The sequence below is a fragment of the Panthera onca genome, chromosome D2 (assembly GCF_046562875.1).
Source record: "Panthera onca isolate mPanOnc1 chromosome D2, mPanOnc1 haplotype 2, whole genome shotgun sequence".
Taxonomy (NCBI): Eukaryota; Metazoa; Chordata; class Mammalia; order Carnivora; family Felidae; genus Panthera; species Panthera onca.
In genome coordinates this window covers 16,370,684-16,394,011 of record NC_138349.1, presented here as the reverse complement: position 1 = coordinate 16,394,011, position 23,328 = coordinate 16,370,684, and the positions used below count along the sequence as shown (strand labels likewise).

At 46.3% G+C, this 23,328-nt stretch overlaps 1 protein-coding gene across 19 annotated transcripts in view; it reads right to left on the bottom strand.

Moving 5' to 3' along the window:
* ABLIM1 (actin binding LIM protein 1) overlaps positions 1 to 23,328 on the bottom strand; it is a 295,000-nt gene that overhangs the window by 152,213 nt on the left and 119,459 nt on the right. Inside the window, exon 1 of one of the 19 annotated variants that reach the window (XM_060641414.3) lies at positions 9,567 to 10,151. The exons of the other annotated variants lie outside the window; for them this stretch is intronic. Within the exon in view, the coding sequence (XP_060497397.1) occupies positions 9,567 to 9,582 (16 nt within the window). The 5' untranslated portion in view covers positions 9,583 to 10,151. Of the gene's footprint in view, positions 1 to 9,566; positions 10,152 to 23,328 lie in introns of those variants that run through there. 19 annotated transcript variants of the gene reach the window in all.

Below are 23,328 nucleotides of genomic sequence, written 5' to 3'. Positions count from 1 at the left end.
AGTCCTGAAACCAATCTGATGACTTAACTCCACCACAACGAACGCGGTGCCCCTGATTTTACTCACCCAAGAGGTATGATAACAGTAATAGCAAGAACAGACCATCACGGGGCTCTTGCCATGTGCCAGGCATTGTTGTAAATGCTTCACACGTATCAATGGATTCAATTCTCACCATAGCCCTATGAAGTTGGTGCTTACAATATCTTTATTTTCTGATGAGGAAATCGAGGCACAGGGAAGCTAAATGCCTTGTCCAGGGTCACATAATCAGTAAAGGGTAGAGCTGGGATGTGACCCCGGGCAGTCTGGCTGCAAATCTCCCACTCATAAACACAACTTGTTTCTCACGGAAACCTCTCAAATCCTGAAGGCTCAGGGGATAATTCTACAAAGCCACAAAGGCGAATGGCATGATAGTTATACCACAAGCAACAAATGAGAAAGAAACGGACATACACGGGGAAGCGTGCTGGAAGTTCAGGCTCTGAACCTTGTCTCCCCTGGAAATCCTATCCGAAGGCGGTGTGACACTGCCCTCCATCCATTGCAAATTTCATTCTTCTAACCGCCCACGTGTTACTCTCATTTTCTCTGCAAGGGATCTTGGGCCATTCCCTTTCGCTCTGGACTGTGTACCTACCCTGCTACTTTAAAAAAAAAAAAAACCTCTCCAGGTCAACTGACCTTCATTCACTTTATTGAGCACCTACTGCAAGATCCATGTTTGAAGCCTTTGCAAATATCATCTCATTTAAATTAATCCTGACAATAAAATGTGGAGATGGTCGAATGGTTTTTCTCCAGTGTTTTTATTGCTTTATCAAAGTTTAAGAGACTAAATACGCCTATATTCATAAAAAACCAAATATGTTTCCAATGCATGACAGCAACACTCTACTCCTCCTCCTGCCAGATGTGTTCAACGTTTGGTGTTTTTCTGGCCTTCAACACTACATTTCTTTTTTTTTCTCTTTTTTCTTTTTTTGAGAGAGAGACAGATTGTGAGCAGGGGAGGGGCAGAGAGAGACCGAGGCACAAAATCCGAAGCAGGCTCCAAGCTCTGAGCTGTCATCACAGAGCCCGATGTGGGGCTTGAACTCACAAACTGTGAGATCGTGACCTGAGCCAAAGTCGGACACTTAACTGACTGAACCACCCAGGCGCCCCTATTATTATTTTTTTAAGCGGGTTTTTTGTTGCAGACACAGCAATAAGGCTTTCCAATGCTTAAACTCATCAGATAGCTTACCAAACCTCCCCCACCTGGAGAGAAAAGGGGGCATTCTCAGTACTGTTGTTCACTGAAGAAAAAAATGGAATCTCCGGCAGGGTTAAGAGTTTGGCTCCCTGTCCTCTGGGAAGTAAGCAGCGGAGACGTGTTCATCTGATACTATTTGCCAGCATTCACCCCTGGGCAGCGCGCCGCCTCCAGGTAAATAAGATGTACCGCCTATGGGCTGCACAACGCCAGAGGGTCCTGCTCCACTACAGGAGGATCAGAACAGCGCCCTGGAGGGAAGCGACGCACAGGCTGTGTAACAAAAGGGCCTTCCCACCTCTCCAAATGCCCCCAGATGGCTTGCACGGTACCGGCCCCCTACCTAATAGTTTGTATCGTCTTCCCTCTGTACTAGCAAGCTGCAGCTCTCTGTCTGGCCTTGTTGGCTTGATTCATGTTTCGGCTCTGCCTTCTCTGCCCACTTATTATGCAAACCCACAATATTAGCGCCGCCGCCCTGCGGTCGTGTGGCTTTCGCGGTCGGCGTGGCCTTTCCCCGAGGGCGTCTCCAGTCACACCAGCTCCCTCCGAGGGCAAGAGGCCACTCTTGGCCTCTTGTTTCGAAAGTCCCAGCTCACTGAGAGTCCTGTTGCACACTGCAGGGGTGCCTCTCACTCGAGACAGGAGTGATGGCAGAAGTGTCCTGAACCGGAAGAAGGACCACGACTTTCCTGCTATGCTGAAGGCTTGCTATCACAACTCAGCTCTCAGATGTTCCTGAGTGAGGGGTGACTTCTCTCCAAAGCCCCCAAACTTCAGTATTTCTGGAAGCGCTCGGATATGTCAAACACGAATGCTATGTATATTGCACACGGTGCCCCACAGACGAAGCAGAAGAGCGGCTGCACTGATGGTGGGTGAGACCATGCCTGACAAGCTGTGCCAGCCCTGAACTTGCCCTTCTCTCCTTGGCTGAGATGCAAAACCAAGGAAACCCAGTGAGCAAGGTGACAGGAAGTGGTGATGTAGAAACATAGGGCTAAATGAAAAAGCAGTTCCAGAAATACCAGGCTTAGAAGCTGATGAGGCCTAAACAGGGGTTTCCTTTGGCTTTGCTGCTAAACTTGAGCCAAGTAGCATTTTACTTGGCATTTAGCAGCGGGGTCAAGTCTTAATTGTTTCAAGCGCCCAAAAAGAGGACACCAAATTCTGGCCAACGTCTGTTGAGGATAAAACGATCACTAAAAGATTCTACAGTTATTTTGTCAAAACTTTTCCAGCTGCAAGGGAAGAAACCCAACTTCACCAAAGCACACCCATCGTATGAGTATCCAAGATAGAAATGGGGGTATCCAAGATAGAATGGGGTGCCCAGAAAAGTACCTTATTCTGTCTTCATCCAACAAAACTTTAGGTTTTCAAACTTCACTTTGACCTAATGAAACATGAAATCGGTTCAACGGATCATGACCAGCGTATTTTAAAACTAGAAGAGAATAAGGTGCCTGGGTGGCTCAGCTGGGTAAGCATCCAAGTCTTGATTTTGGCTCAGGTCAGGATCTCACAGTTGTGAGGTCCAGCCGGGCATTGGGTTCTACACGGACAGGGTGGAGTCTGCTTGGGATTCTTCCTCTCTTTCTCTGCCCCTCCGCTCCTCATGCACACTGGCTCGCGCGCTCTCTCTCGAGATAAACTTGAAAAAAGGTAAATAAAAAAGATAGGATATAGAGTAAATGTATCGTTTCACGTGACTTTTATTTTAGTCATTGCTATGCATATGCGCAGGAGTCCTGGGTCCTGATGTGTGCATCCCTGCTGTGGTTAGATTTGGTGAGTGGTGTTTTAAACCCCAGACCACAACCTGGAGGCCCTGAGGCTGAGTCCTGCCCACAGACGTGTTTCGTTTGGCCCACACAAAGACTTTTTTGTCGTTGTTGTGTTTGAAGAGAAAGTTGCATCATCTGCTTGAAGGGCTGATCCTTTTACCCACAGAAACGGTGGATTAGCTAGACCATGTCCAAGTGTGGTCCCTGGACCAAGAGCATCAATACCGCCTGGGAACTGCAAAACCTCAAGCCGTTCTCCAGACCTACTGAATCAAAAACTCTGGGAGCGGGGTGCAGAAATCCGTGTTTTCATGATCTCTCCGGGTGGTTCTGATGCCTGCTAATGTTTGTGGACCACTGCCCTAGGCAGTAATTTGCCGGAAGTATTAAGAAAGCCAGGATCTTCACGGTTAAGTCCAAATAGTCAAACAAATCAGCCTGTTGGATTGCATTAGGGCATAGAAACTAGCTCCTTGTGCCCCCCCAGGGCACACTGGGCCATAATAGCATTAATCATGTCAATGTGAACACAAATACAATGTTTCAAAGAAAAGAGGTCAGGCATACAAATATTCACCCTCCCCAGTGTTAACAAAATTTGCCCTTGAATACACAGCTCCTGCCAATTTGGGATAAACATACCTCTCAGTATGAGTCACCATCAGGCCAACACACAATGAAATAGGAAGCTGGCTGGTTTCTACTGTGGTGTGCCCAGATCAGGCTCAACCACAATGGGAGAAATCTGCACCACTCACCGATCACTGAACCTTCTGAAAAGTTCTCTGGCTCTCTAATGCTGGCTCAGGAAAACACTCGGCATTTTGACTTTGGCATACTAGAGACAATATCAGGACTCTCCTTCTTGCCCCCCAAGGGCCGTGAATATGATGTCACACAGAGGGTCCCCTCCTCCAAGTGAATCAGAGGAGATTTTCATCTTGGTCGGATGAGTCTACCTTAGGAGGCCGTTGCTGTGGGAATTTGGAAAAGTCTATTTGTTGTTCTGTAAAAGAAGGTGTTTGTGATGGAGTACAAGCTGTTTTATCCTTTCTAGCCACCTGACTGGGTAATTACAGAGGCAAGAGGCAGGGCCACCCAAAGTCTGGGAGTGGTTGGCTCAAGCTGCAGCGTAGATGCTCACTGTCTCCATGTTCTTAAGTCCACTCCCTCATCAAAAATTGTTCTCAAGAGCTCCAGGTAAATTTAAGTCACTGTGTTCCTCCTCTTAGATTTACTTATATGTGCAGCCTTAACTCTAATTATAGAAATGAAGTCTTCTTGAATTTCTGGGTAAACATCTTTTAGACATCTGTGAGTAGATGGCACAGGGAAATGGGTTTATTATTTTTTTAATGTGAAATTCTTTCCTGTAGCTTTGGAAGTCCCAGTATCTGGACAGCCCTACTGTAGTGAAGGTAGGCTGGGCAGAGTCTACCTCCGATGAGAGTAGCACTTTCATTTAGATCATAGTAAGAGCAGTTCACACTTGGATTTTTTTTCCTCTAAGGTGGAATATGACTGGAGCTTCCTTCCTTCCAAAGACGCAAAGTTCAAAACCGAGCTGCGTGCATAAGTCACCCATCAAGACCATTTATTCCAAAACCTGTAACATCAGGTTGTCTCCCTTAATAGACAGCTTCTCCTTAGACCTTGTTTAGGAAGTGTCGTTGTCATTGGTGAAAAGCTTGGGGCTTTTCAAGTTAAGGAAACAGTGAAGAAGCTAGACAAGCCCAGGAGTGGGGAGGGGAGGGGCATTAAGCATTAATCTGGGAAGCCGAGTTGGAAAACTGAACCGAAAAGAGGCTGTTAAACACCAAAGCGAGGCCTGAGGGGCAACTTGGACATGAGGAATAGCTACACCACAGAGAAAGATCTACTGTTCTCAGACCTCCCCAGAGATGGAACAGAAATGGATTTCAATTACATCAGGCAGTGTGCACGCACCTGAGTGGGTAGTGGCTGTGTGTTTCGGGGAGGGGTGGGGGGGCAGATACCACTAGAGGCAGCAACACTAGACGCCTGTAAAGGTTTTTTACAAGACTGTATACGAAGTCAACAAATACTCGAGGAGATAGCACTTTCTTAAGTCGCACAGGTGATTCAGCTGTTGTTTCATTTTCCGTGTGTTTACTTAGGTGTACAGAGTAATTCTAGAAGAATTTACAGAAGGGATGGGCCCTTGAGAAGCATTAGAAGGAAGCTGTACTTGAGTTAGGTCTTTGACAAATTCAGAAAAGGAGAATACAGGTATTTCCCGCAAGGGCCAAAGCGGCAGCGTGACACAGGCTGGAGGGAGGAAATGGCCTCCATGATGACTCAAATAGGACCAATGTGGGGAGAAGGGGAGCAGAAGTACAATTAGCAGAGGTTTGGGAGCCAGACAGGACTGGGTAGAAAATCAGCTTGTCTGCGTTCCAGCTAAGTGATCTCTGGCAGGTTTCTAAACCCCTGCGAGCCTTCCCTTCCTCATATATTAAAGGGGAGGAATACCACTGACCTTGACGGTTGAGAGATTAGAGACCATGTATTTAAAGCTCTCAACACAAAGCCTGCCATTTAGTATGTGTTCAATAACCAGTGGATATAATAACATTAAAAATAATAAAACAAGATGGGCTTGGTCAGGGGTGTGGAGGAGGTAATTTAAGGACTGGAGGAATCCTCAATGATCGGTAGGAAGCTCTGAATCTTACCTTGTCACTCATTTAGGTTTTTGAGCCGGAAATATGAGGACATCGGTGCCCTGAGAGGATTACTTTGGTGCCAGTCTGTAGGACACATGGGAGACACAAACACCACTGTTCTCAGAAGCTACCAAGAAACAAGAAACAAGCTTCTCTACGTTCCAGCTAAGTGATCTCTGGCAGGTTCTAAACTGTGTGTGCTGTGTGTGTGTGTGTGTGTGTGTGTGTGTGTGTGTCTCCCGTTCACCTGAATGTCAGGTGGAGAGTACACATATCTCCCTCGAGGGTGGACTAAAAGGAGTTTCCCTGGGTCCCACTCTACCTTAAGAGCAGGTTGAGCCACCCAACAGTCTCAGAAACCAAACAAAAAAGGGTGTGCCCAAATGTAAAACTCTATTTACCTTGATGTGTCTCCCTCACTGCTAAATTCTTATTCTCTCACATGGTTTCCAAACCGTAAGCCTCCCTTATTATTTAAATCAGATGAGTGTTCACATAACTCAGTCTCTAGGGTGTATTCTTGTTTTCTCTGACAAAAACCATAAATCCCTTTCGTACTTTTAAAGCGGGCACTAGAACACACACAGAAGCTAGACAATTAGAGCTTTTAAATGAGGAGAGTGGGCCTCTGGAGTTTAGGTCGATGAGAGCGTATTCAGGAAGGCACATATTGACTGATAAACCCGCCAAACTCTCTCCTGCTCATCTGTCACAGGATGCAGCAAGGGTAAGACGTCCTTGAACACATCAGAGAAATAACCATTTCATCAAGATTCCGGGATCAATAAGCGTCTACAACTGGAAGTGGACGGGCGACCGGTTAGCAGAAGAAAAGATAGCGAGGGTCCAAATGTATCAGCAAATGCTATTCCACACTAGGAGAGGTATTATCTGCAAGCAACCTTTCTCTCCCGTCAGGGTCAACCCCAAACCAGATACATGCAAACTTTGCCCAGGAGAGAAAATAAGGGCTCGAACCAATGCGAGCTAAGCCATCCTACGTGGTGAGCACAACGCAGCATCCATTATCCCTCCTTCACAAGGGCCCCCGCGTTCCTCAGGACGGACGTGCCACGAACTAAACCCGCTCAGGGGAGACCTGCGTCAGCTCTGGGAGGAAGATGCGAGGCGTCTCTGGGAGCAAGAGGAAACGGAGAGGACTAGAAGAGTCCGGGGATGGAGAAGACAAAGGTTCGGGTCCCACCTCTGAGCACAAGCCAGTCTGTTTCAACTGTTGAGAATCTAGGATGGGCAGATACTAGGTAAGCTGTGCACGAGAAAATTACAGATGGAGACGCGGTGCTGCTTCAGAGGGGCTCACCATCTAGCGAGAGAGCCAGCGGACGTCCACACACTGTCCTAAGTGCAGTCACCGCTCCACGCACGCCATCTGATGGAACGCAGAGGATGAACCCTTGGTCCAACCACCCGCTGTGTGACCTTGAACAATTTCCTGACCCTTTCTGAACCCCCGTTTTCTCCTCTCCAGGATGGATGCCTGGACCACATGCTCCCCTGTGCCCGGCTCACTTTAAAAGCTACGGTGGTAGCCTTCTTTCCACAGAATCTCTCGTGTACCTGCCCCACATCCTGCCTTCCTCCGTTGTTGGCTGAGGTTGGTGCATTCGGAGAGCTGGGAGGTGGCAGCACGGACTGGCACAGACCTCAAAATAAAAAAGGAACGGCCTTTAATCGGTGGCGAAGGGCAAAGATAGTACTCGTATGTGACCTCTCAGTGGCCCATCCCCACGTTCCAATTAGAAAGTGGCTACTCACTTGTAAAGTGAGCGTGAGCCCAGCCGATCAATCTGAGTTTGGGGACACCTGCAATGACTCGGAAAAGGAGTTGCTCTTTGGGGATCCCTGATCCGTGGTTTAGAGCAGGTCTGGGGCTTTCCTGGGCTCCGTGGGAATGGAATCAAGAAGCGGCTTTTGGGGGTGCCTGGGTGGCGCAGTCGGTTAAGCGTCCGACTTCAGCCAGGTCACGATCTCGCGGTCCGTGAGTTCGAGCCCCGCGTCAGGCTCTGGGCTGATGGCTCGGAGCCTGGAGCCTGTTTCCGATTCTGTGTCTCCCTCTCTCTTTGCCCCTCCCCCGTTCATGCTCTGTCTCTCTCTGTCCCAAAAATAAATTAAAAACGTTGAAAAAAAAATTAAAAAAAAAAAAAAAGAAGCGGCTTTTGTAATCCCCTTTCCCATCACCCACAAATTACTTATATTGGGGAAACAAACTCCAATCCATGAGCAACAGAGATCAGGGCTGGGGTTATTCTAGTCGGGTGGAAGGTACAAACGGAGAACCCTGGCCTTTATGAAATGTCAGCATCTGTATATGCTGCTCTGAAAGTTCCTGAAAACATCCCCCAAAGAGAGGGAACATCATTAGAAGCATCTTTATTCACACCAAAACATTTCACTCGATTACCACCTCCTCAGTGAAAGACCAAAGCTAATTCAAGGGATTATTAAAGACACACAGGAGCAGAATGGATAGAGCAAAACCACGTTTCTCTTTGTCCCAAGGTGCAGCCTTAGCACGGTTAGCTGTCATGACCCCATTTCTCCAGCCATCCGTTAATATAACAAAACCAAACTGAGTTTCTAGCAACAAGAATCCATTTGCGTTTGGCGTGTTTACCTCAAAGTTACTCCGTGTAGGGGCTCTCAGTGAAAACGGATGCAGATACATCATTGAAATGGTTCAAGGAAGCCCCAAAAGAACAGACATCCGTGTTGATGGAGAAAGTCATGTCCCACAGCAAGAAAGCGTGGCAGAATAAATCCAAGCTTACCAAAGAGCAAAATTAAAGGGTGGTTACTCACATTTTAAAATCATGTGTTTAAGGTCCCTAAGACATATTATTAAGAGGGGGAAAAAAAATCAAGTCACAGAAAAACGACAGAATGGTCCCGTTTTTATACTCCTTCTGACTATCTCTCTCCCTCTCTCTCTCTTAACCTCTCTAGAAGGATACACAATATTGACGAATGATAAGGGGGAATTGAGGTGGACAGGGTAGGGGCAAGACGCTTCCACTTTTCGCTCTCTATTCTCTGGTAGCATTTCACTTTCTTAAGATATATTTTATGTATTAGTTGGATCATTAAAACCAAGGATTGCTGTGTTCTTTTTACATTTTTCAGATACGCTAATAATTTAAACTAGAATTCAATTCTGAAAAATTTACAATTCAGGACCACACCCAGTTCAAAAAATAACGCACACCTGCGCGGAGTGCCCCGCCTTCTCCCTTTTGACATTCTCCTCGCCACCTGATTTGCCACCTTTGAGAGCGCATCCTTCACAAAGGTGTCTGGAGGGGTGGTCAGGGATACCGTGGGAATGCCAGGGGATTAAAACAGCACACCTGAGACCCTCCAAACAGCCCGCTTCTCTGCTCAGCCGGTCCCAGCTAGGCTGGGTCATGTCCCAACACGGCACAAATCTGGCAAAAGGACCCCTTCGTTACACATCGTCAGTAACTTATTGATTTGAGGGGGGCGGGTGGTGAGGAAGAGAATGAAGGCTCGCTAGGCTGAGGGGGGGGGGGCAGGAAGGCAACTCTCAAACACAGCGAAACATTCAAGATGCAATTCCAAATCAAAAGAGACACACATTAAGGAGCTCAGCTGTACAAAACACTCCAGAAATAGGATGCGCTTCAGACGCCGGCGGCTAAATTAAAGGTTCTTAATGACTTCACGATACAGAGGGTCTCGCCCCAAGAATATGTCTGCCTGGCTTTCGACTGATCGTCCCCCATGAGGTGGCCGAGCCCCGCAGCACCAATGCAACTCCTGCAACCATGCACAGGGATCGATATTTATAATTACCTTTCTCCTTCACCATGGCAACCGGGTCCTCTGGCGAGCAGCGCCGAAAGAAACAGCAGTAAAGTCTGGGAGCGGGAGCGCTCCTGGGCGGACAGATCCGCGGTGCAGACGCTGCGAGGAAAAGCCCCCCGCATCCACTCGCGGGGTCTGGGGCTTCTTTCTAAAATCCCGCCCCCATCCCGGGGGGGCCGAGCTCCCGCGCCCGCCCCGCGATCGCCGCCGAGTGGCGGCCGCGCCCAGCTCGGGGACTCTGCCCTTGAGCCGAAACCTCTCGCTACAGCAGCTGCTGCCGTAACAAATGCAAAATTCCACTGTCCTAATCTCTGGTCACTGACACCACTTTGCATTCCTCGCGCCCAGGCCCGGGAGAACGGGCAACAAAACGCTCCCTTCCCGGAGCCTGATAAATCATTGCCAGAAGAGGGGGGCCGAGGAACGGCCAAGGGACTGTTTCAATAAAACTAGTCAATTGTTAGCTCATTAGTTGCCTATCACCGCTGCTCCCTATTCTTATTCCGGCTTCGTTCGGACACACGGAATAAATAAAATTAACCGTAGGAGAAAAATCGAGAAATAATGCTAGTGACTCCAAGCTCATTTTCTTCAACTTTGGAGGCTCAACTATAATGAGTGAAGATTGGCCCTGGCGCTCCCCGCCCCCGCCGCCCCCCAGCCCGGCTCCCCGCCCCCACCCCCCTCCTTGGTTTTCCTGAATGGGGGACAGAAGCCGGAGGGGATCGAGACAATGAGAGCCAGCCGGGGAAGAGGATCTTTCAGGATTCAGTTCCTTCCAGGATCATATTCAGGATCGAAGCAAAAATCTGACTTATCCAGTTAGGTAGGATTCCGACTTCCACCTTCTCTCTGCTTCATTAGCGTTTTCTAGACAAGCCCCTCGGATATGTGTATGCGAGCCGGAGGGACACTATCCGCAAAGTCGGCGGCCAACAGCCACACCCGCGCCCCTCAAGCCCCTGAGCCCGGCGCGCAGCCGCACTGGCTGCTGACAAGGCTTTGGATTTCTGACCCACGGGGTCACAGGTCAGTCTCCGAGGAGCAGGGGGCTTCTGGGTTCCCAAAGTCCACGCCCACCCCAATCCAGCACCTGTCTCCCGAACCCAGATCCTCCGGCCCCACCCCCAGCCCGGGCCCCACGTTACACATCTCCACCATGTGGGAGAAACGTGACGAGCAAGAGACAAAAAGGCAGACGCAGCCCCACTCGGGGAGAACAGCAGATGGCCAACACATCTTTCCCAACTGGAATGCACAGCCAGTATTAGACTGTATTTACTGCAAATATTGTAACGTGTTGGGTCTAAGAGAGCCAGGGTAACAGAAAGGAATGAAGTCAAGCAACCTGCCTGGGAGGTTGTTTATAGCCGACGTGAGGTTTAGTGGGGTGGGGAGGCCCTTTCCTGCTGGTTTTCTGATGGGTAACAGTAGCAGATCTCGAGCAGCTGTGACATTCCTACATCTGTGACTCAGGGTTTTACTATTAATAGCTTGAGTGTCTCAGCCGGGAAGGGCTAAGTCCCCTCCAACCCCTGAATCGTCTTTTCTACAAAACGTACTTTGCTCCCACTGCTCCCTGCCCCCGCTGCAGCCCCACGGGTCATGTTTTTCCTAAGTCAGCAGCCAGCTGGAGTCTAAGTGCTCCTTGAAGCAGCTTTACCAACCTCCATTCATACACAGGAGCCAAGCATTAGAGCAACGCCCCGCAAGTCCAGGGAGATGGGCGGGGCTCAAGAGCGGTGCAGGGAGCAGGGAAGGAGTCGTTGATAGTCCCCAGTTTTCATGCACTAAAACTTCACCTGTCTGCTCCTGCCCCTCTCCCCCCAGTCACCCCCAGAGCTCGTAAAGAGACGCTGACAAGCAAAATTAACCTCAGAGAAGTGGAGTTAGTTTGGTGCTGTGAGCCTAGCAGGTGAATTTATTTTATTGTATTTTTGCTGCATAGGCACGGAGGCACTTCTCTCCGAGGCTTTCATGTTATTCAGCTCAAAGCTGAGGGAACAGGGCTCTCTCATCCTTCTCCTTCCTTCTGCCGCTCACTCTGTCCCTCTCTCCTGATTGGAATGAGACAGAAAAACACCACTGGGTTTCTAGTCCAAATCCAATCCTACCTCAATGTTCCCGGTATTGTAAATGTAATTAGTTCAACTTCTCTCTTACTCGGGATGACCATTTTTAATCCTGAGATTTATTAACCAAACTGGCCCCTATTACAGTTCTGAACCTTCCTGTATACCTCGGTGGATAAAGTGCACAGAAAACCTGATTTAGAAAGGCTCTCTGGCAGCTTTAGAGACTAAGCTAACAGAGTGACAGTTGGTGCCTATTCATTTTCAGAGAAGCCTTTCCTAAAGGAAAATACTACATAGTGGTTCAGAGAGATTCCCTCCCTCCTGTGTTTTCCATGGAAAGAATTTTCCTGCACCACAAAGTGAATGAGTCACCGGGCATTTAGTTGCTAAATAGCAGTCATAAGTTCCTCCCAACAATCAGGCACTGCTACTTTAGGATAAAAGCATCCACTGGGTACTTTTAAGATAACCAAAGAGGGTATTACTAAAGTTATTTTTGGAATGTGGGAGAGTAAAACTAAATTGTTTTTGTCTCCTTGCCTCTGGCTGACTGGTTAAGAGCTTAGAGAACAGAACCAAAGCCTGGATATTTTCTCCTTTACCAGTAAAAGCTACAAGCGGTGCGGCAAAATAAAATGCAAGAAAACTATGAAAAATGTAAGGTTCACAAGATGGCAGGCCCTTTTATTCTTATTTTTAGAGCTGATTTCCATAGAACTTATCTCAATCTCATTCCACTCAAATGAGATAAGACTTCCTAATAACTGACACCAACCCAAGGTTTTATTTGTTGTTTTATTCACCCAAACTGACTCAGTGCTGTCGTCCTTTTTCATTCACTCACAAAATGAAGCGAGCGTTGTCTACAAGCGACCAAAGGACAGCAACCATTTTGTGGGCGAGAAAAGCCATGCTAGCACACAGCCACTCTTGGCAAAAATACAAGAGTGCATCATTTCAATAGAAGCCACGCCAATCGAAAGGGAAATGTTGCAACCAGAAAACAGACAACCTGGCGGAGCCCTCTTCCTCGTTGTCCTCTCTCTTCAACAGAGCCACCGATTGTCTATTGCTTGGGCACCTGTACAGCGGGAATTTCAGGACCCCTCTGTGACTCCTGGACCCCAGGCTTCTAGGGATCGCACATCCCTCAACACATCAGGACCCACTGGCACAAGAGTGTGCAGAATCCTTTCTAGCAGAATCCAGCTGAAAGAAAACTCAAGATGGAGTTCCTTATTTGCTTTCTGTTTGATGTTGACATCGATCAACCTCACTACAGACATTTATGGAGCACCGCCTGTGTGCCAGGTACAATGGGGCTGGCAGGTCAAACACAAGAGGAGAGAGACCACTGCTCTGGGGTTGCTTAACATCTAGTGGAGGAAATGCACACACACTAATATTCTCAATAAAATAAGGAAGGTGTTAAAGATGGAAGTAGGGTGCAACGGCTTCCAGGCAGTGCTGAGCACCAACTGGGAGCCGGGAGAAGCTTCCAGAAAGAGTGAGAAGGCAAGCAAAAGCTGCCAAGGGAAGAAAGGGGGTAAGATCATTCATTCCAGGCAGAGGTAGCGGGGAGCAAGAAGACGTCAAGTAGCTCACTGCTCATGGAGAACAAGAAAAGGCTCAAGCTAGGGCTGGGATGGTAGTTCAGAGAAGGCTCTGAATGCTGCACTAAGGAGGCTGGACCCTAGAATTGATGTGGTTACAGTCTCAAACCTGAGCTACCTGTTTCTTTCCAAATTAAGTTCAGAACACTTTCGCTTCATCTCAAAGTCTGCTGCGGTCTGTTTCCAACAATATTGCCCCCTTCCTCCAAATTAGGTGTGTGGGTGTATGCATATCCAGGGAATGTCTATGTTTACTAGTTTATTTAAATATTTCCCCGATAGAAATACAAATCAAAGCCACACTGAGATACCACCTCACATCGGTCAGAGTGGCTAAAATGAACAAATCAGGAGACTATAGATGCCGGAGAGGATGTGGAGAAACGGGAACCCTCTTGCACTGTTGGTGGGAAGGAAACTGGTGCAGCCGCTCGGGAAAACAGTGTGGAGTTTCTTCAAAAAATTAAAAACAGATCTACCCTATGAGCCAGCAATAGCACTGCTAGGAATTTACCCAAGGGATACAGGAGTGCTGATGCACAGGGGCACTTGTACCCCAGTGTTTATAGCAGCACTTTCAACAATAGCCAAATGATGGAAAGAGCCTAAATGTCCATCAACTGATGAATGGATAAAGAAACTGTGGTTTATATACACAACGGAATACTACGTGGCAATGAGAAAGAATGAAATAATGGCCTTTTGTAGCAACGTGGATGGAACTGGAGAGTGTCATCCTAAGTGAAATAAACCATACAGAGAAAGACAGATACCATATGTTTTCACTCCTATGTGGATCTTGAGAAACTTAACAGAAGACCATGGGGGAGGGGAAGGAGAAAAGTTACAAACAGAGAGGGAGGGAGGCAAACCATAAGAGACTCCTAAATACAGGGGACAAACTGAGGGTTGATGGGGGGTGAAGGAGAGGGGAAAGTGGGCGATGGGCATTGAGGAGGGCACCTGTTGGGATGAGCACTGGGTGTTGTATGGAAGCCAATCAGACAACAAACTATACTAAAAAAATATTTCCCTGATAAATAGAAGGAAACGGTAGCCATGTACATCTCACACACAGCATTTTAAGTAACTCGGACCATATGGGATTGTAGTGATGGCTTCATGTCCATGGCTTCATGTCACAGCCATGTAGGCTGTGAGCTCCATGAAGGCAAGTAGGGTTTCACATTTTTCTCCCTTCCCAAGGGTACACCCTGCAGGCCTCCGGGGATAGAAATACTAGGGGTGCTTTGAATGTAAACACCAAGACATCTTGGTCCCCACCCAAGATCTGATGATTCAGATTCTCTGCAGAGGAGGCTGGAGCTATAGCCAGTTCTCTAAGTGACCAAGAATCACTGCCCTAGCACGCTGGCCTGTAAAGCAGGCGAATGTGAGATGCACAAACACAGCTACACACCATGCTGCCACATCTAAAAAGCAACAGCCCAGTTGGTTAAGCGTCCGACTTCGGCTCAGGTCACGATCTCACGGTTCGTGAGTTCGAGCCCCGCGTCGGGCTCTGTGCTGACAGCTCGGAGCCTGGAGCCTGCTTCGGATTCCGTGTCTCCCTCTCTCTCTGCCCACCCCCCTCCCCCTGGAGCTCTGTCTCTCTCTTTCTCTCAAAAATAAATAAACATTAAAAACTAAATAAATAGCAACAGTGCAGTTAGTTAACCATCAGACTCTTAATTTCAGCTCATGTCATGATCTTGTGGTTTGTGAGTTCGAGGCCCGCATTAGGCTCTGCACTGACAGTGAGGAGCCTACTTGGGATCCTCTCTCTGTCTCCCCCTACCTCCCCAACCCCCCGTGCTCTCTCTCTCAAAATAAATAAATAAAGTAAACTTTAAAAAAATAAATAAAAAATAAAAAGCAATGCCTCTTGGTTAGCTAAAATAACAATCATCCGGACATTCACTGCGAACTTAATGGAAATTTATTGCAAGTGAGGATTCCAGAGTTTCTTATGGCCCGAGACAAATTCCTAAATGTCCAGGCCCTCTTGATCTTACTCTCATGTCCTCAACAGAGAATTCCTAGGATTTTTTCCATATGAATCTCACTGACTCGAGGCCCAGCAAAGTTCTTTTCCATGAATTCTTCAAGTCGAATTATTTCACATTTGTATGCAAAATTCCCCCCACTGTCCTCAGAAGCCAATGTTGAATTTGGATCTGAGCAATAGTTTGCAGCTTAAGAAAAACTACTAAGGTATAAAGCTCCCTATAAATAATCCACTAAAGATATAAACTGCAGAGAGAGCATAAAACAAGCCATTTTCCTACGTGTGTCCTAGAACCTATTACCAGAATTCACAGGATCTCTTGATAGTAAAAGCGTTTCGCGGAGGAGTTTAGCCTAATGGAGGCATGTGAGAAGTTCACAAGAAATACAGAAATAGGTCTGAATTACTTGGGAAAAGACCCCTCAAAAAAAAAAAAAAAGGCAGTTTGTTTTTAGCTTTATCTTCTTTCCTTAATAGTTTCTAGGTAGAAATACAATGAGTGGGCAAGAACAATCCAGATGCTAGATCATCTAGAAATCCAATGGCTTCCCTAGGAACGTTCTCTTTTTTCTGGTATTTAGTGCTGCCAGCGTCCTGAGCTTGACTACATTGCAGTGAAGGATTTACATGTCTATTTTTGCAAAAGGCTCTGGGCTTTCTGAGGGAAGGGGTCACCTGTGAGTATCTGTATTCACGTAGTGACAGGAGCAAAGTAGGAATGCAATATTTGATGAATATTAAGAATAAATGGCCCTAGCTTATCATAGTAAGTCAAAGTAAGTATTCATTTTATTTTTTTCAGTTTGATAATCAAATAGACTGATTTAAAAAATCTCACTGAAATACAATAAAAGTAAATTCGGTCTCATAGGTAAGTCAACCTAGCAGTTGCGTGAAAGATGCAAAGCCATAATTCACCTTGGAGAGAAAGCAAGCTGAAAAGAAATGTAACCAGGCAGTCGTCTTACCGAGTCCCGAGTCCCGTTAGTAACTAGCCCTCGATACCACTTTTGTCGCCATTTACAGAATGTTCGTAATGCGTCAGCCACCATTCTATCACCTCATTTAATCCTTGTAACAACTGGATGAGATAATGTTATTACAGCCTCACACATGAGGGAAGAGATTTGTCAGAATCCAAAGCTTTGTCGGGCCTTCCCTTCCACAGAGGTGGTGAAAGAGCCTTTCCTTCCCCGTCCCAACCACACACACACACACACACACACACACACACATTTTTTTGAGTCAAGATGCTCTTGATGTACATTGACTTCTTTGGCATTTCCTTCAAACTTGGCACAATAGAAATGACGTTGCATTTTGCCTTCTTTGTACAGAACAGTCTTCCCTTGATAGCTTACCCTTTGTTAGCTGGACTTCTTATGAGACGATCTGCTAGGTGAACAGCATCCTAACCTTGGCCTGGTGAGCTCATCCTTGGCTGGCCAGGGGAGCACGGTGTACCCAAATCCACATATCACGTCTTTATTTAAAAATTTTTTTAGGGGCGCCTGGGTGGCTCAGTTTTAATGTTTATTTATTTAAAAAATGTTTTATTTATTAAAAATGTTTTATTTATTAAAAAATGTTTTAATGTTTATTTATTTTTGAGAGACACAGAGCATGAGTGGGGGAGGGGCAGAGAGAGAGGGAGACACAGAATCCGAAGCAGGCTCCGGGCTCCGAGCTGTCAGCACAGAACCTGATGTGGGGCTGAAACCCACGAGCAGTGAGATCTTGACCTGAGCCAAAGTCGGATGCTTAACCAACTGAGCCACCCAGGTGCCCCAACATATCACGCCTTTAAGGTATAATTCACTCACCCTGTGGAATCATTCTCAAGGACTAGCATTCCTATGGTTTCCGTAGAAAAAGAATTTTACAAATTTGTGGTGTGTGTGTGTGGGGGGGGGGGGTGGATCAGAGAATTTTTGCAGGGTTTACAAAGCCTATGTTTGCCCCCCACCCTTTGTTTCACCTTACAACTCTAATTACTCCCTGGCACGCTCCCGGAAAACAACTTCTCTCTCATTCTCCCCAGACATCTCCGCCATCATCTGTGGGACAGGCCAAAGAAGGCATGCAAAGTGCACAGCCATTAGCGCATTTGCTGCCACCAAAAAGGGTGACATTGTCACCCAACACACGTCTCAGTGGGTGTCTCCAGTTCTTGGTGCAAGGAGAGAAGGGGCCATGGGAACTACGGTGTAGGCAACACTAGAACACGTACGAAAACATAGGCATTAGTTTCACGCATATGTAAGGGAAAACGAAGTCCTGAGGCAAACCTGCCCAAGGTTACACAGTTACTTAGAAATGGGTCAAGACTCCTGATGTCTTACCTCTCTCTACCCAGTGGCTAGTCTGCTATGTCACACGGGCCACATGGGCGGCCTGATCAGACACAGCCAGGGTTTGAATTCCAGCTCCGCCAGAGGCAGAGTGACCTTGGGCACAGGATTTTCTGTCTCCGGGTTTCAGCAGTCTCATCCGGGACTGGTAGTAATACGCTCCGCTTGTAAGGAGGTGAGAACAGGGCTGCTTCGAGGGCACGCGGCCTGTGCAATTACACAGGGCCCGGGCTCAGAAGGGCCCTCCATTTGGTGTGATGCTTTGATCGCATCACACTGATGTCTTTAATAATTTTATCTCTGAACTTGTGTTTTACAGGTGACATCCACTGGGAGAGTGGAGCATGTGTGTGAGCAGAGGAGACAGACGCAGAATGGTAATGCCATTCCTTTGCATGTGGTGTTCGCAGGGCTCCATGAGTACAGAACTCCAGGGGACCAAGGTTCATGCTGGGAGCTCACGGAGACTCCAGGCGATGGCAAGGTAAGGGTGTTACACCCACCACCGAATAACCAGGGGTGCTGAGAGGTCAGTCTCCATTCAGATCGGAACACTCACTTCAAGTGCGGAAAGACGGCAACGGTGAATGGTCTTCTGGAAAACAATCAGCCAAGGAACCCTATCTCATCCTTTCCGACTCCTGTTACCTGTGTTAGCCAACCGTGTACTGAACATGATGACATCAAACAAAGGGAAAGGTAGGACGACCCATTTCCTCCTTCCCTCCGTCAACAAGCCAAAGACAGAGAGCGCTGGGACGTGCATGCATCACGAAGCAAAAGAAAAAACAGCTGAGTTAGTTGTGTGCAGAATTCCCGCTCTTCTTTAAAGAATGAAATACATATGTGTCTACGACCTACGAGATATAAATTGTGTAACTTTGGTGATTCTACCTCAAATTTGATTGTCTCCTACTTGCATTTAAAACGGGCACTGCACAATATGAACATGAAAGGTCCAATTCATGTTAATACTATAAAATTTCACTTGGGACATTAACTAGCAAAGGAAAACACTACACCAAGGTGAGAGAGAGGGTGTGAAATAAGGGAAAAGGCTTTATATTTTGGTCCCTTTAATGGGACTTTATTCCTGCACTTTACACAAGGGGCCCCACGTTTTCCTTTTGCACCGGGCTCCGCAAATTCTGTGCTGGGCTTGGGGTGAGGATTAGGGACACGAGACAGAAGAGCCCTGCGCTGAGACCCACTATGAGAAAAGGCAGTAACGGATGTTATTGTTTAGTTTCTCATTGCCTCCTCGATTGACAACAAAATAGGATAGGCTTGAAAACTGTAAAATTCCAGTTTTCAAAACCATTTGAGGATATCAGGAGCCTTTTGAAAACATCGAATCTGGGGGATTTAACTTACAACGCCCTGAAGGATTTTAGTACCTCCTGATGCCTCGGTGTATGACCTTTGCTGCCAAATGAGACAAGGCATGTGATGCCAACCATTAAAGAAAGAATGGGCATCGATGTAAGGAATCCTCCCAGGAAGACAAAATTACTCTCCTCAGCCCATGCACTCATTCAGCAAGTATTTACTGAATGCTTCCTAAGGGTCAGTGCCTGTTCTAGGAGCTGGGATATCACAGTGAACAAACCAGAAATCTTTGCTGGATGGAGTTTACATTCTAGTTGAGGAGGGGGAGGGGGGCTGATATAATAAAATATATACGCAAAAAATATATATAGGATATAAATGATAAGAACTATGGGAAAAAATCAAGACTAGGGGATAACGTGTTGGGGAAAGGAATTGGGGTTCCGAGCGGGTGGCCTAGGAAACCCTCTTTGAGAAAGTACCATTTGAATAAGCTGACGTAGGTAGGAGAGTAAGCAAAGTGTCATCTGAGGAAAGAGCATCTCAGACAGAGTGAACGATAAGCCCAAAGGCCATAAGGTCGAGCTCACCTGGTATGTTCAAGGCACTGAGGAGGCCAGCGAGGCTGGAGGCAGGGACCTTGCAAGGAACTTGGGCTTTAAATGTGAGTGAGGTGGAAAGACCTGGAGGGTCTGGGCAGAGAAAGTTGTACTGTCGACTGGTCATTTCCTGGCCAGGATGCTCCCGGCTTCTGTGTGGTAACCAGAGTAAAGCAGAGTGGGCACAGATGTAGAATGTCGAATTTGTGCATGAGATTAAAAAAAGAGCTTAAGAATGAGAGGGTGATACGATACAATGAGATGAAGGAAAAGATTATAGAAATAAGGAATGAAAACTGAGGACCGAGAGAGTATCAATAGCAATGAATGAAACACTAAAGAACAGAACAGACACTGATAAAATATCTAATTCCTAGCCTAGGAAAAAGCTTGAAACGATCTCAATGGATGCAGAACAAAGCATCTAAAACCAAGAGAGAAAACCAATAGATGTTCGAAATAAAAGAAGACTTAAAAAGGAAACCAAAACTTTATGTCCTAGATGTGCACGTAAGAAGCAGAGGCTATATTCAAAGATGAACCCACCAGGACCTCCTAGAAATGAAAATAGGTATGAAATTGCAGATTTAAAGAGTATAGACATAATATTTTGGCAAAATTTGATACAGAATGCGACCTCCAAGTCCTAGCCCAAGCTTCTGAACTTCCAAGGGTATCATTCTCCATTTATCCAGGCAGAAAGAAACCTATAGGAAGAGAAAAGGTTGGGCTCACCTCAGATGTGTCAACGGCAACAGGGATGTGTCGAAGACCAGGGGGCAATACCTGGAAATCTTGAAGAAAGAAGGTGTGTATCCCAAGTACCTTCCACGCAGCCAAAATGTTCAGACAGAAAGGCAATGGGTAAAACCATCACAGACACAGAGGCGCTCAGGAGATACAACACCACACAACCTTCTTGAGCAAACAGCTTGACCACAACACCTAGCCAATTGAGAGATGAGTCCAAATAAACTCAGGGGTGCAGGTATTGTAGTAAAAGGACTGGCAGTGAGAAGGAAGTTCTAAGGGAGGTGACAAGGGCGCCCAGGTGGTTCAGTCGGTTGAGCATCTGTCCGACCTCAGCTCAGGTCATGATCTTCTGCTTCGTGGGTTCCAACCCCGCGTCGGCGGGCTTTGCGCTGACAGCTCAGAGCCTGGAGCCTGCTTCGGATTCTGTGCCTCCAACTCTCTCTGCCCCTCCCCACTTGCTCTGTCTGTCTCTCTCTCTCAAAAATAAATAAATGTTTAAAAAGAAAAAGAAAAGAAAAGAGAGATGGCATGCCTTTTTCCTTTTTACTGATTTTTCCCCCCCAGATTATTAGCCCAAGAACCGAAATTATTGCTAATTTCTTTATATCTAGGATATCCATAGCATCTTTCCTCCAGAAAGATGACAAAGGATAGCCACGTGGGGGTTTTATTTTATCTTTCTAGTTATTTAGCCTACAAATTCATGAAAATGCCATGAAATTCCTCATGACAAGACTTTCATTTGTCAACATATGTCTAGGTGTAATGCTATGCCTTGGGGGACCTTGTCCCATCCATTCCCCTTCTGTTCCCATTCTCCCCCTCTTTTGAATAGGCACTGAGCCATATGACTTCTCACCTTGGCCATGGCTGACTGGATTATTAGTAGACTCTGGATGGGCAGGGGTGGGGGAGGGGAGTGGGATTGGGAAACCCATATACCAGCCGGCCAAACACTTACAATTTATATTCTGTCTGGAAAAAGATGAGCCGGGGGACACCCGGGTGGCTCAGCTGGTTAAGCATCCGACTCTTGATTTCAGCTCAGGTCATGATCTCACAGATCTATGCTCAGCCTGGAGCCTGCTTTGGAGTCTCTCTCTCTGCCCCTCCCCCACTCACACATGCACTCTCTCGCTCTCTCAAAATAAATAAAGCTTAAAAAAAAAAGAAAAGAAAAGAAAAAGATGAGCTGGGCTAACTGGGTTTTCACTCTTGGGAATCTGAACTAAGAGATATATAGAAAAGTTCCAATTAGAGGTGGGTACTTGCATTGAAAGGTCAAGTGAGGCCAGGCCAAGGGTACACATCGCAGAACCATGCGAATACCAAAATTCTGAGGGGTAGAACATCAGAGGAAGCCGACTGGGAAGGAGGAGAACAGGACATTTCCCAAAACTCAGCTGCCGGTCCTGGAGGGGACTGGAACTTTATACTTCTGAGACCTGGCTGTTCAGCTTTCCCGGGTTCCTATGAAACTTCTTTCTGTTCTTAGACATATACATTCTCTCCTTTTTTGTTTTGCTCATTTCTCTTTGGCATTCACTTCTACAATTCAAACCCAGTTACTAGAAACATCTCAGTGATTTAATGCCCCTGGAAGCAGCTTTCAACAGATGACACATGGGGATAGTCAGCGGGACTGTCTCTGAGGTACGTTCTGTACTTATCTCCCCAAGTTCCCAAGTAGTTCAGCTTTGGCTGCCCACACTGGTCAGTAGTTTGATAATTCACCTTTTATTACCTTTACTCCCCTACAAGTGTTTCCTGAGATCACCTTCTTTTTTTTTAATGCTTATTTATTTACTGTATATATATATATATATATATATATATATATATATATATAGAGAGAGAGAGAGAGAGAGAGAGAGAGAGAGAGAGGTGGGGAGAGGGAACATGAAGGGGGGCGAAAGGACAGAGAGCGAGGGAAACAGAATCCCAAGCAGGGCTCATGACTGATGCAGGGCTCAAACTCATGAACCATGAGATCATGACCTGAGCCAAAATCAGGAGTCAGACACTTAACTGACTGAGCCACCCAGGCGCCCCTCTTGGGATCACCTTCTAAATAGATAACTTGTCCTCAAATTCTTGTCGCAGGGTCTGCTTTTAGTGGAGTTCAAAACAAAAGAGAATTTAAGTTATCCATTTCATCTTTTATGGTTAATGAAAAAAAATTGTCTCGATCCTCTGATCATTTTCAACTAGTCCTTCACTTTAAATCAGAGACAACTTCTAAATAAAACAATACCCTGAAGTAACCAGATATGCCCATCAGGCAGAACATATTTTTTTTTTTTCTTGAGAGAATCAATGATGAATTGGGTCATTTTGTTGTACAGACATAATGGAATTTGTATGCCCACACACTGTGCTAATGCGTCTCTTCCTTTAAAATATGTAAATGAACCTACTCGGATGAACTCTGGTAACAACTGCCTCATAAACAAATATGACCCCAAATTTCCGTTAAGCCTGCAATTGTGTTGTAGGGGGAAGGATGTGATTTATAACCTTTATCAAGTTCTACAGAAATGAGTCATTTCATAATGATGTCCTATTATATTTACATATATCCATGAGCTCTCTTTAAAAATTTCTAAACAGCTGCACATTTCTACAATCCAACCAAAGTTTGTGCTAGTATTCTATGCCATGTGTCAAGTTGGCTGTGTTTCTGAAAGAGGTATACAAAGTCGTTTTATTCCCTTCCTCCCTTCTCACTGCTCCCCAGCTAGACAGAAAACACTGCGTATATATTGGATTTCTTAGGGTTTGAGAAGACTAGAAGGGAGGACAGGAAGAGAAACATTTAGAACTTAAATTCTTCTTGCTTTTGGATCTGGATTACACAATATAATTTTTCCCTTCCTAAATAAAATATACTAAGAGTGCTGAACATTTACCAGTATGCTTCACTGGTTATTGCATTTGTACCCAGAAAAAAAGCAGTAAGCCTCACGAGTAGCATTAAAGCATAGCATCCTGCGATTGAAAGCAAAGCGAGCAAAAATTGGGG